Source organism: Balaenoptera physalus (assembly GCF_965194825.1).
Source record: "Balaenoptera physalus genome assembly, chromosome: 11".
Lineage (NCBI taxonomy): Eukaryota > Metazoa > Chordata > Mammalia > Artiodactyla > Balaenopteridae > Balaenoptera > Balaenoptera physalus.
The window spans coordinates 41,432,563-41,446,128 of record NC_138896.1 but is presented as its reverse complement, the minus strand read 5'-3'; the positions used below and the strand labels follow the sequence as shown (position 1 = coordinate 41,446,128).

Here is a 13,566-nt window from a genome sequence, read left to right as displayed (position 1 = left end):
GATAGCGGGATGGGAAGCCGGGGAGATGCAGAAGCAGCGGCATTAGAGTGCTCTGGGTCTGTGGAGAAATGCCTGGGCCATGCAGCCCCCTTGGCCGCTTGAGCGACCCCTAGGAACCTATGGAAAACTGGCCCCCGTGGCGGGGGGGAGGGGCGGCTGGCACGTGACCCGGGTCAGCCAATCTGGATGTTGCTGACGTGGCCGCGCGGCCCCGATGGTCTCCCCACCCCCTAGCTCAGTCGGGAAGGGAGGGGCTGGGGGCTACGCCCCCTCCCCCAACACAACCTCAGTTTCCGGGGGGGTGACACCCCGGATTACATCCTCCCCCCGCACCAAGACAAGGGGAACATTGGAGCCCCCCTGGAAGGTTCCAGGATCCAGGTGAGAAAGGGCCTTTGGCGGGCGGGGGCGTTGTCAGTCATTTAAGTGCCTAACCAATAGTGGGGAGTCCGGGAGGGAGATTCTTGGGGTGCAGAGAAGAATCCTGAGGGTGGGAGGATTTGTCCTTCAAATAGTTTACAGCCAATGGGAGCGTGTAGGGGGGCGAGCAGGAGAGGGCCCCTCGGGTGGGGGAGGGGAATGGCCAACCTCTGTCTCAATACCAATTGGAGGGCAAAGGGGCGTGGGGCGGTGTTCCCCCCCCCCAATTCCATTCGTCCCCTGGGGGTACAGGAGCTTGGAGCCAGGTGAGAAGGGATCCTTTTGGCGTTCGGAGGGTGGGGTGACCTAGTGGGCTGAGGAGTGGGAGTGGTGACTGTAGTTCTTACTCGTAGATGGGAATGCTGAGAGTTGGCAACCCGGGTTGTAAACTGAAATTGTTCCCAGGCGCCCACTTCCTTTCTCCGCAGAGACTAAGGAGCATTTCTGTGCTTCCTTTGTGTCAGCGGTAGGAAGCTGGCAGTCACCACATGGCACGGTGGAGGTTACGCTTCGAGTCGCTTATCGAATTTGTGTGCATTCACGTGGACATGGCCTGCGGAGCCTTCCGAACAAACCTCCTTTGCCGCGGCGGGGGGTCTTAGCTGAGCATGTGTCTACCCCAGACTGGGGAGGGCTTGCAGGCTGGAAGCTTGGGGTCCTCTTGGGAGCAGAAACCGGCCCAACCGGCGTCTTGGGAGGGGTTGGTAATCGTGGCCTGAGACAGGAGTGAGTGAGTCTCAGGACCTGGAACGATTTCACTGCTCCCAAGGTTTCGGGTTTCTCCTGGGTGGTGTCTTTCGCCTCCTTCATCCCCTCCCCCATTCCTGAACCGTTCTCTCCTTGTGTATTGCGGGGGAGGGAACGGAAAGAAGGGAAGAGTTACTTTTCCAAATTACTGAGTAGCAGTAGCCTCCCCTGTGACTCATGTGGGGGAAGGGAGAATTGGGAGGGAGCGGAGAGCAGTGATTTTCCGGAATGCAGGGAAGTAAGCCAGAGTACTGTCTGGCTGCCCTTTCCCTTTCTAATAAGGCCCTGTATTCTTTCGACCTCCTAAATTTTCTTCCCTGGCCGGCCCCCTGATGGGCTTGTGTGCAGACTTGCAAGGCCCCGGGTGGAGAAAGGCAGATTGGGGAGGCTGGGCCATTAGGGGGAGGGGAATGGGGGAGGGGAGAAGGCCTCTGCAAAGTTGCTGTGTCATTGCTCTCTTTGCTGCAGCCACCCGGGCGGGCCCGCTTGTACTTTTGGGGCCGAGGTCTGATCGGAGGTGGGTGGGGGGGAGGAGAGAGACTGCTTTCCCTGTGCGCAGTTCCCCCCCGCCCCGCAGGGTTTGCCGGACTCGGGTGGTCGAGAATTGATGGCCATTTTAGACGCAGTAAGCGAGGTTAGGGTTCCAGGGCCGCTACGGAGGGAGGGTGACCCAGTTGGAGTTCAAGGACCTAGGCCCTCACGAAGCCCTGGGTTTGGGGGGGGGGGTCTCTTATATTCCTTAACTTACATTAATTTCCTTATTCAGATATGCATAGTCTGTTTTCTTCCTTGGTAGCCAGAAGAGGGGACGTGGAGGGGAAGGCCCCCACTAAAGCCCAGGTTGGGGAAATTCTTTCACTTTCCGGTAAGGGGGCGGGGGAGCCCCAGAGATGGCTTTAGAGATCTTGAGCCTGTGCTTTGGTTCTATTCACACGTAGTCTGTAACCCTATTCAGATTATTGTACTAGATTGTGGGAAAGATGTTAGTTGAGTGGGTTGGGGGGAGGGGGCGAAATTGAGTTCCCAAAATGGCTCCTGCCCCTCCTCGGAGGCGGACGGCCCGGGGGGAGGGGGGAGGGGAGAGAAGGAGGGGGAGGGCTAGTCTGAGCCGCAGCCGCCGCCTCCTCCGCTCGCCCTCCTCCCTGGCGCTGACCGATGGACCAGCCGCTCCGTGGGGAGGACTCCGAACCCTGGTGGGGGGGATGGGGGGGCTCTTCCGCCCCCGCGACGCTAGGACCCTTAGAGGGTGTGGGCCTGCCTTCGGGGTGGGGGGAGGACGGCGAGCGTGGGGAAAGGTCTGAGCTCGCCAGGAGGGGGAGGGCGTTCACCCTGATTCGCCCCTCGCGGGACTTGTTTTTTCCGCTCTGAGCCACACACCGGAATGAAGTTTGGGGAGGAGGTGGGTTTCATTTTAAAGGGTATATGGGTGCGTTTGGAGATTTTGCTCCCAGTTAAGGGTTGCCGAGGTTTTGTCGAGCAGGCAGATATTTGTATTGGTGACTGAAGGTATGAGTGGGAGGGATTGGAGAGGTGCTTGGGGTGCAAGTGTTTGGAACGTATTCTGTTTGGTTGCCTTGTTGATGAAAAGCCTTTAAGAGTTCACAGATGGTAGATTCTGGGGAGAGTTTTGCCTTTGTCTTTCGATTGTTTGGCTTGGGGAAGGAAAGGGAGGATATTAATACTCTATCAATTCTGTATTTTTGATTGCGGAGTATGGGAACGTTCGGTTCCTTCCTCGCTGCGCTTGGGAGCCCTTAGCTGTTTGCCAGTGGCAGGCCGCGGTTTCTAAGATGGCGTCTCCTTCCTCATTTCAGATTCTTCACTGCGGCGGCCTCCTCATTGCCGAGAACAACCCGCGGGCGTCCTGTGGCCACACCCCGGCGGACCGAGGCTGACTACGCCCACGCGGCCGCCTCCAGTCCTGCCCGTCTAGCCAATGGAGGAGCTACAAACGGCACGACCTGCCCGAGCTTGGCAGTCACCAGTCGCACTGGGCTTGGACGCCTGGGAAGACTTTGTTGGAAGGGGAGGCGGGGAGAGGGTGCTGCACCCCTGCCAACCTCCCTCTTTCCCTGGAGTTGCCGAACCACAGCACAGCCAATTGGCTCGGAGATGTGGCGGGTTGCCGCTTCCCTGTGGGTCTATGCGGCATTCTGCCTGGTGACTAACGCGTTGGAAATGAGGCTTATGACGTCATCGCATCCGCCGACCAATAGAAAACGCTCCCGCGGAGGTGTTCTTCCCCCTTCGACTGCGCTTCTTCACGCGCGTGAGCGAGCGCGCGCGCGCGGAGGGGGTGGGGGAAGTCGGGAGCGCGGTGGCGCGCATGAGCGGCGAAGCTCCGCCCCCTTGCCTATATATAAAGGGCTGGCGCGGGGCTCGGCGGCGCCATTTCGCGCTGGAGTGGAGCAGCCTCTAGAACGAGCTGGAGGATTCTGCCTACCTATACAGAGCCTTCGAGTCGTCCGGGGCCGCGATTACAATCCACGTCCATCCGCTTGGAAATGGCCTTCGTCTCGGCCTATGACCGGTCCCGGCGGACAGTACAGACCCCATAGAAGCCCCCGAAGCTCCCCTTTTTCGAGCCCCGCCCAGTCCTCGGAGTCTGTCAACCCCCTCTACTCCGCCCTCAAGAGGATTTCAAAGATGGAGGCGGCGGCTCCCTAAACCAGTTTTCGTGTTCATCCGCCTCCATCCGAGATCGAAACGGGACTTCGTCCGCGCCGGACGGTCCTGGCAGGAAGAGGGGATCCTTGCAGACCAACGGCGGGCAATATTGTCGACGGTGTCTGGGATCGGGGGCTGTCCTGGGGGTTGAAGAGTCCGTCCCCCTTCGCTCGCCCGCCTCGGCTGGGGCCGCCGCCATTTTCTTGCTGTCCGCCTCCTGCGGAGCGCGCCAAGCTGCTGGGAGTTCTCCGAGAAACAGCGGAGGAGACTGCTTTCGTGCCGGCCCGGCGGGGGGGGGGTTGTCGCCTGGAGGGCCGAGGGCAACGGCCCCCGCCCCCCCATCACTTCCCGGGTTATGCTGGACTGGAAGGTAAGGGGAACCGAGGCCACCCGGACTTTCCGCGGTTGAGGGCAGCGCCGGTTCCCCGTGGTCAAGATGCTGCAAAACGTGACTCCCCACAGCAAGTACGTCCCCGCGAACCGCGTGTGGGAAGGGGGCGGTTGGGAGTTGCGGCGCGCGGGTGTGGGGCGTCGGATTCGGAGGGAGTGCGGAACCTAGTGGGGCGCGTTGTTTCGTGGCGCAACTGTTGGCTCGCCGGGCTCGCGCAGGGGGTTGAGCGGCGGTTTGGGACTGAGGTAGTGGCCCAGATCCTGAGTATGGAGGGAGCACAGGTTGTCAGTTTATACGTTGCTTTTTCTTCTGTGGTCAGATCTTAGCGGAGTCGAGCAGAGGGAGGTGGTGGCAGAATGTAATGGGGAAGGACGCTGATTGGGGAGCAGGTCCTGCGGGTAGGGGGTTTGGTGTCTAGCGACGGTTTGTCAGGACTTTTGGGGGGGTGGGTTCGTGGTTATATCTTGTGCTTTACAGGGTTGCCATGGTGATAGAGCTTCGGGGACTGGAAACGGAGATTTCCTGAGTAGGGTAGAAGGATCACTCTCTTTCTTAATGCCTGGGGTAGGTCATTAAGTTCCTGCTAGTCTTTCATTGACTGGCGCGGCTTTGTGTTGAGAGTTGTATGTCTTGTTGCAGAGGATTGGGTTTTTTGATGTGTTTTTTGTTGTTGTTGTTTTTGTTTTTGTGATACAATTGGGAGTTTCATTCAGGGTAGGAGGGTGGAGCTAAGGATCCTCTAGTCCAGCTCTGCGGATGTAAATAATGAGATTTCGGTATAACGTCTTTAGTCTTGGGTCTTGGGAAATACCTGGTCTTGAGGAGCACCAGATAGAATGTAAACTTGGTGCATTATTGGCCTTTGATCTTCAGAGTTGATGCTACAGTGGGAACAGTTAACAGGCATCGCAGTTTTTGTTAGGGGTTGCAGGGGAGGTCTGTTTCAGTTTTCTGAGAGAACTCGCTGACCTTGACTGTCCGGACAGCTCTATTTTTTGAGTTCTTCAGAGGGGGGAGGATATGAATTTGTGAATAATTAGTTTTTGGAGGCTGGTAGCTTGGGGTATTCCAGGCTGTGAAGTGTGACAAATACTCCCTTGTTTGATTTTTTTTTTTTTTTTTTTTTTTTTTTCCCGAGTTGATAGGGTTTTCCGTTAGATGTCTGGTCTGTTTGGAGTTAACTATCCAGAGCTTGTGGAGGATGCTGATTCCTTCTGCACAGGTGGAGTCTTAAATGTCTGTTTAATTAGCATTTTATGAAATTCTTCTATTTTGTTTCTCTTTCACCCGCTTCCCTCAGGCTCAACCACCATGGCAACCACCAAGCCCCTAGTGAGGAGGAAGCTTGGGGCTTGAGTTTCTCGGCTCCACCCATTTTGCTTAAGTCCCATCCCAATAAGGCTGTTATTCTCAAATGGCTGTGCCCTGTGAGAAACTACCTTGGGCTTTTTCACTTTAAATTTTAAAAACAGATGAAAGAGTCCATCAGACTTGAGAATTCAAAATGTAGGACTAAGAACAGAAGAGGTGGTAGGAAGTGCAAGAACAAAAGCTCCATGGATTGTTTGGATACTGGTTTCATTTTCATAATCTTGACCACCTTTCACTAGATTCCAAGCCTGGATTTATTGAGGGTACGTAGCGTAAATTAGTGTAAATTGTACTCTCCCAAGTTCCACAAGATTACCACATCTGGTTTTGTTCCTTGTCTTCACAGGCTCCCTGGGGAGGGGAATGCAGGGTTACTGGGGCTGGGCCCAGAGGCAGCAGCGCCTGGGAAAAGGATTCGAAAGCCCTCCCTGTTGTATGAGGGATTCGAGAGCCCCACAATGGCTTCAGTGCCGGCTTTGCAACTAACCCCTGCCAACCCACCACCCCCGGAGGTGTCCAATCCCAAAAAGCCAGGACGGGTTACCAACCAGTTGCAATACCTGCACAAGGTGGTGATGAAGGCTCTGTGGAAACATCAGTTTGCATGGCCCTTCCGGCAGCCTGTGGATGCTGTCAAACTGGGTCTGCCGGTGAGTGGAGAGATTGGAGTGGGGAGGTATGGAAATGAACAAGAATGTGTGTGCGTGGAGTGGGCTGTCTAGTATAGCTGCTGCGGCCCCTAGGAGTTCCCATTTCTACCCTTTAGGGCAGATAGCCACCAGATTTCTGGATTCTTGGTCCTTTGTGTTTGATCCAACCGCTTGCTATCTTAGCATCTTTCATTGTGCCCTCCATGTGTCCTTCCTTAACTTTTGTGCCCTGGCTCCATTTTACAGATTCCCACCCCAGGTTGGGAGAGGACCACGGTGGCCAAAATTCTTAGCTTCTTCCTCTCCCTCATGCAGCCCATGGATAGCCAGCCCCAGAGGTAATGTCACAGGATGGGAAGCTTTTCCAGAGTGGGTGGGAGGTGGGTGGTTAGAGAAGGGCAGTAGGGGCCTCCCTACGGGTGATAAGAATCCTGTTCCACTTTTTTTCCTATCCCATAGATTAATTGGGGCCGCAGTTTAGGAGACCATGTATTCTTGACGAATAGGGGGTGTGTATGTGTGTGTGTGTTGGGGTTGATAGTTTACTTAGGAGAACAAGCGTTTATCTTTCTGTAGCTCTGACCTACCATTTCTTTCTTTAGGATTATCACAAAATTATAAAGCAGCCTATGGATATGGGAACTATTAAGAGGAGACTTGAAAACAACTATTACTGGGCTGCCTCAGAGTGTATGCAGGATTTCAATACCATGTTCACCAACTGTTATATCTACAACAAGGTGAGTGTTTTTGTGGTATTAGTAGTTGGGGAGAGAGTGCATTTTTTATCACTACTTTATCAATGAAAGGTTTAAGTCTTTTACTGTAGGTGTTCTCAGTAGTCAGGATCCTAGAAAGTCTGAGTTCCAAAAGGTACCACTGAAAGCAGTGATGTGGTTTCAGAGATCCAGAGTTAAGAAATGTTTAAATAGAACACTTTTTATTCTTGTGGATAGTGGCCCTGTTTTTCAGAGAAATCTCCAGAGATCTGAGTAGAGCAGGAACTTTTTTTTTTTTATCAGCTCTCATTCTCTTACTTTTGAACTTTATTTCTTTGTTGCATCTTGAGGGGCAGAGTTGGAAGAGAAAAGGGAATTCAGTGGCCCAATATAGGTGATTTTCAGTATTTGATGTTGAAGTTGTGTAAGGGGGGTGGTGGTGATGCCTGGGGCTAGGAATTTCTCAGAGAAAAATGGTTTTGCTTGTCTTTTGCTGGCATTTGAACTTTTTCTTTGTGTTTCCTGTAGCCTACTGATGATATTGTCCTGATGGCACAAACGCTGGAAAAGATCTTTCTACAGAAGGTGGCGTCAATGCCACAAGAGGAACAAGAGCTTGTGGTGACTATCCCTAAGAACAGCCACAAGAAAGGGGCCAAATTGGCAGGTAGGAACAGTAGGAGTTTTGCCAATGAAGATGGAAAGATGGGAAAGATAATCAGACTAAACTTTTTTTCTCCCCCCTCCCCACCCCCAGCACTCCAGGGCAGTATCACCAGTGCCCATCAGGTGCCTGCTGTCTCTTCTGTGTCTCACACAGCCCTGTATACTCCACCACCTGAGATACCTACCACTGTCCTCAACATTCCCCACCCATCGGTCATCTCTTCGCCCCTTCTCAAGTCCTTGCACTCCGCTGGACCCCCGCTCCTTGCTGTCTCTGCAGCTCCCCCAGCCCAGCCCCTTGCCAAGGTATACATCTGTGGATATCTTTGAGACAGTGAGGAGGGACAGGTCTTGAATGGAGTGGACCCAGGGTAAAAGGCTCCTGTCTTGTTTTTCTCTGCAGAAAAAAGGGGTAAAGCGGAAAGCAGATACTACCACCCCTACACCTACAGCTATCCTGGCTCCTGGTTCCCCAGCTAGCCCTCCCGGGGGTCTTGAGCCTAAGGCAGCACGGCTTCCCCCTATGCGTAGAGAGAGTGGCCGCCCTATCAAGCCCCCACGCAAAGACTTGCCTGACTCTCAGCAACAGCACCAAAGCTCCAAGAAAGGAAAGCTGTCGGAACAGTTAAAACATTGCAATGGCATTTTGAAGGAATTACTGTCTAAGAAGCATGCTGCCTATGCCTGGCCTTTCTATAAACCAGTGGACGCTTCTGCTCTTGGCCTGCATGACTACCATGACATCATTAAGCACCCCATGGACCTCAGCACTGTCAAGGTACCCACTGCATGGGGCAGATGGGATACTCAGGCAGTGATTGGAGCCTAGGAATCAATAAAACAGTCACTTTTTCCGGGCACACGGCAGTCTTGGCATTTTATTTTTACAAAATAGTAATGGGGCAGAAGGTCAAGTACTTGTTAGGAATCCATATTTTCTGGAGTTTGAGACAATTTGGTGGGTTTTGTGTTCAGAGCATCGCTACTCATCTACAATTAGGTCCTACCTATTGGGAAAGTTGGGTTAGGATAGGAAAGTTAAGGGATGGCTGGTTAGTCAGAGACCACCCACCCTTTCTTTTCACTTAGAAATGATTTTTTTTCCTAGACAGATATTTCTTCAACCCACCCAAATTCCTTTGACTTCAGACTTGAGCCCCAGGGCATAGATCCTTAAGGCTACCCCCCTCCCCCCGCCCCCATGCTCTTGAGAGGGCTAGCCTTGCGGTGTCTGGAGCTGGCAGGGAAAGGTGAGTCTTCCTGCCTGTGCAGCTTCTGATGCTGCCTCCTTCTGCAGCGGAAGATGGAGAATCGTGATTACCGGGATGCACAGGAGTTTGCTGCTGACGTGCGGCTTATGTTCTCCAACTGCTATAAGTACAATCCCCCAGACCATGATGTTGTGGCCATGGCACGAAAGTTACAGGTGAGTGTCAAGGTCGGAGTTTGAAGAATAAATGGGTCTGGGGAGAGAAATTTTGCTGTCTGTGGTGCACAACCTCAACATGGGGCTCTCCCAGTCTCTACAGTTGTAAATTGGAGCTACCATATGGCTGGGTATGATCAGGGCACATCCATTAGCATGGTTTTGAGTCTGCTGTCTCTTTCTAGGATGTATTTGAGTTCCGTTATGCCAAGATGCCAGATGAACCACTGGAACCAGGGCCTTTACCAGTCTCTACTGCCTTGCCCCCTGGCTTGGCCAAATCATCTTCAGAGTCCTCCAGCGAGGAAAGTAGCAGTGAGAGCTCTTCTGAGGAGGAGGAGGAGGAAGATGAGGAGGATGAAGAGGAGGAAGAAGAGAGTGAAAGCTCTGACTCTGAGGAAGAAAGGGCTCATCGCTTGGCTGAACTACAGGAACAGGTATTATTTTAATTTGTCACTGTTCAGTTTACTGGGTGAGGCTCATGCACTGTCTTTGCCCTAAATTTTTTTTCTTTTAGTCTTTATTGCTTATTTATTTTTTCCATTTCACATGATTCTTTTTCCTCTTTAGCTTCGAGCAGTACATGAACAGCTGGCTGCCCTGTCCCAAGGTCCAATATCCAAGCCCAAGCGAAAGAGAGAAAAAAAAGAGAAAAAGAAGAAACGGAAGGCAGAGAAGCATCGAGGCCGAGCCGGGGTTGAGGAAGATGACAAAGGGCCTCGGGCATCTCGCCCATCTCAGCCCAAGAAGTCCAAGAAAGCGAGTGGCAGTGGGGCTGGCAGCGCTGCTACACTAGGCCCTCCTGGCTTTGGAACTTCTGGAGGAAGTAGCACCAAGTGAGTACTATCTAACATGGAAGCAGAGACAGCTCAGTTATGTCTCTAATCTCTCCGGGGAGGATGATTTCTCCCACTCCTTGCAAAGGTTTCTCTAAATCAGGGTCCAGTGAATTTTTTCTGCAACTGGCCAGGTGATGAAGTAGACTTTGAAGATTGTAGTCTCTCAAAGCTGCTTAACTCTGACAGTGTAGTCTGCCTACCCCTTCTGTAAACCAGTGAATCTGTTTTTTCGTGTTTTCTTCTGTGGTTGGGGGGGGGGGGGGTTAATGCTTTAGGGAGCAAAAAAAGTGGACCTGTGTCAGTGTACTTATATTTAGTTCTCAAAGTCTGAGATTTATTATAAAGAGTTTGGCATGTAAAGAAGCTCTGCTCCCCTGATACAGTGTCTAGTAGCCCACTCATTTGCCTTAATGGAAAATAGTTGTTCAGGCATGAAATCCAGGTCACTGGGTTAAATAGTGAGAATGTCCTACAATTGACAATTTTCTTTTGCCCGTAGACTCCCCAAAAAGGCCACAAAGACAGCCCCACCTGCCCTGCCTGCAGGCTATGATTCAGAGGAGGAGGAAGAAAGCAGGCCCATGAGTTATGACGAGAAGCGGCAGTTGAGCCTGGACATCAACAAGTTGCCCGGGGAGAAACTGGGTCGAGTTGTACACATAATTCAAGCCAGGGAGCCCTCTTTACGTGACTCAAACCCAGAAGAAATTGAGATTGATTTTGAAACGCTCAAGCCATCCACGCTTAGAGAGCTTGAACGCTATGTCCTTTCCTGCCTACGAAAGAAACCTCGGAAGCCCTATAGTGAGTATGAAATGAGGCCCACCAGTTAACTCAGCAAATCCTCGCGAGGTTCTGAGGACAGTTAGAGAAGGATAGTAGGCATACGCTTGATGGACTTGAGATCATCAGCTCCTGGGATGATAAGGGTTGGATTAGTTGCTTCCCAATGTTCAAGAAAGGAATTTGGCAACAATAGGGGACAGAAAAACTAGGGTGTTTCTGGCTATCTTAATCCTGGTATATTTCTTTTTCTAGCTATTAAGAAACCTGTGGGAAAGACAAAGGAGGAACTGGCTTTGGAGAAGAAGCGGGAACTAGAAAAGCGGTTACAAGATGTTAGTGGGCAGCTCAATTCTACCAAAAAGCCACCCAAGAAAGGTGAGTGTTCAGTAAGCCACTGTGAATTCACTACATCCTGCCCTCTTGACTCTTGAAAAATGGAGATCAGACTTAAATATCTTTAAACTTCAACTTTGTTCTGCAGCGAGTGAGAAAACGGAGACGTCATCAGCACAGCAGGTAGCAGTGTCCCGCCTCAGTGCTTCCAGCTCCAGCTCAGATTCCAGCTCCTCTTCTTCATCTTCCTCTTCTTCAGACACCAGTGATTCAGACTCAGGCTAAGGGGCCAGGCCAGTTGGGGCAGGAGGCTCCGCAGGACCGGACCCCTAGACCACCCTGCCCCACCCCTACTCTCCCTTTGCTGTGACACTTCCTCATCTCACCCCCTCCCCCCCACTGTAGGAGAGCTGGCTCTGCAGGGGGGAGGAATGCAGGGACAATTACTGAAGGAGGGACATAAATGGACAAAATACGACTGCGTTCCCAGCCCCATGGAGAGTGACCTCTTAGGCATAGAGCCCCTATTCAAAATGATTGTGGTGGGGCAGGGGTAAAGGGTGGGAATGGGCAAAGGCCCTGATACAGGGTTACCTGAGGCGGTAGCTGCCCTTTTCACTTGTAAGGGCCCTGTTTTGAGGTTGTTTGTTCTAATTTATTTTAAACTAGGTAAGGCCGAGGCAGGGTGGGGCCGTGGTCCCCTCAGCCTCCATGGGGAGGGAGGAAGGCGTTCTTTTTTTACGTTGACTTTTTTTTTTTCTACTCTGTTTTCCCTTTTCCTTCTCCATTTGGGGCCCCTGGGGGTTTCAGTCATCTCCCCATTTGGTCCCCTGGATTGTCTTTTCTTTGTCTGTTGATTCTAACTTGTAAATAAAGAAAATATTATTCAAGTTTTGAGTTTATTACTTTAATGACATTTCATTTTCTAGTGCTTCAAAAGGAATGTGATACAATTGAGATTTTGAGGAAAGTACTCCTGAGGTGAGAAAAAAAGGACCATCCTGTTTTAAATAAACCAGTAGGCTGTTGCTGTAGTGATAAAAGTGCATCTGCCCTTTGTAAAGTGAATCCCCCAAAATAACCTTAAGGGTTGCAATTTGCTCTGGTTTTAGATGAAGAAAACAGAATTCTCTGGCTCATTCATATCTTAACCAAGAGTTTCAAACTAAAGATTTGGAATAGGCTCAGGTTTTCCTCTGGTGCTAGACATGTGGATTGTTTCCTGCACACTTAACAAGATGTGAAAGGGATGGGAGGTAGCCAACAGTAGGTACTTCTTGAATTGGACATCTGCCTTAAAAAGGCAGTTGTGCCTACTTTTATAATTTGCTGCTTTGGCCTCAAATTGCACATTTACATAGCTTTGCAAAGTTGGTTAAATACAATGCCAGTTCAGAGAATTCCAGCAATCCTTACCAAAATGAAATCACAAGAACTCATTTCCACAAGTCCAACCCCTTCTCATGCTGTATAGATAGAAGGGCTCTATAGTTGAGGAGGATGAGATGTCTGGTTTCTGGAATTTTGGGGGCTTTACACCCTGCAAAAGGGGACGGTTTAAAATAATGGGCCATAGTAGAAAATCTGAATTTTTAAATGGAAGGCCAGGAATGTAAACCTAATGGTTTATTCTACTGTAATGTTGCTGGAAACAGGTGGAATGTGGAATATGGTAGAGATGGTAGTGATGATTTTGGAGGTAGCAATAAATTGGTCTCTAGCAGTGACTCTCAACATTTGTTGCATACTTGGACTCCAGAGCTGCTAAAAGCTCATAACTTGGGTTTCTGTCTGAATCCTTTTTTGGCCATACCCCGCGGCTTGTGTGATCTTAGTTTCCCAACCAGGGCTTGAACCCAGGCCTGCAGTGGAAGTGCAGAGTCCTAACCACTGGACTACCAGGGAATTCCCTGAATTCTTAAACTGAGGCCTGGGCAACGATTTTTCAAAAGCTCAAAGAGATGGTAATACCCAAGCAGGGCTGGGAATCGCTTGTTACCATTTTGCAAGGCTCTTAGTTTTTTAAAGGGGAGGAGCCCCCCGATTGGGCTTTTCAGCCCACTTAATTGTGGAGCTCAGTGAGCGAACTCTTCAACTCCCTTTGAGCTCTGGTCATCTAGAGAAAGGTGATGGGCAGGATTTTGAAAGTTCAGAAGTACTTAAGAGTTGTGGGTGTGGGATAGGATTTATTTAAGTCCAAAAGGATAAATGTTGATTTCAAATAGATGCGTGTCAATCTAACACTATATCTCATTTAAACGGGCATTTAAGGTGTGAGATTAGTTTGGGGAGGAGACCAGGCATACAATCTTGGAAGACTGTCTGTGGCTGCATACCCTTCTGTTCACGTCATTTAAGTATTTTTAAATTGTGGTTTGGGAAAATAAAGACTTCAACTCTCAAAAGGTGAGTTTCTGACATTGTACCTGTGGAGGCAATTTAATGTTCCCTATAGACTGAATCCAGAACAGTCTAAATGCTATAAAAGTAGGCGGCCTGGCTTATTCCCTTGACTGCAGAGCAGGCTGAGACTGGGCAAGAGTGGCTCTGG

At 50.9% G+C, this 13,566-nt stretch overlaps 1 protein-coding gene across 9 annotated transcripts; it reads left to right on the top strand.

Moving 5' to 3' along the window:
- Positions 1–11,905, top strand: BRD2 (bromodomain containing 2). Of its 9 annotated transcripts, XM_082414326.1 has the most exons (14): positions 2–381; positions 2,982–4,299; positions 5,698–5,859; positions 5,943–6,246; positions 6,849–6,986; positions 7,494–7,632; positions 7,723–7,937; positions 8,035–8,409; positions 8,929–9,057; positions 9,243–9,494; positions 9,628–9,893; positions 10,396–10,700; positions 10,935–11,057; positions 11,164–11,905. In XM_082414326.1, exons 4-14 carry the CDS (start codon positions 6,055–6,057, stop codon positions 11,298–11,300), a joined length of 2,271 nt encoding a protein of 756 aa, XP_082270452.1. In that variant the 5' UTR covers positions 2–381; positions 2,982–4,299; positions 5,698–5,859; positions 5,943–6,054; the 3' UTR covers positions 11,301–11,905. The 9 variants fall into 9 exon arrangements, with proteins under 9 accessions (XP_082270451.1, XP_082270452.1, XP_082270445.1 ...); XM_082414325.1 differs by lacking the exon at positions 5,698–5,859 and having other exon boundaries at positions 1–381; positions 7,786–7,937; XM_082414319.1 differs by lacking the exon at positions 5,698–5,859.
- The last annotated feature ends 1,661 nt before the right edge of the window (positions 11,906–13,566 follow it).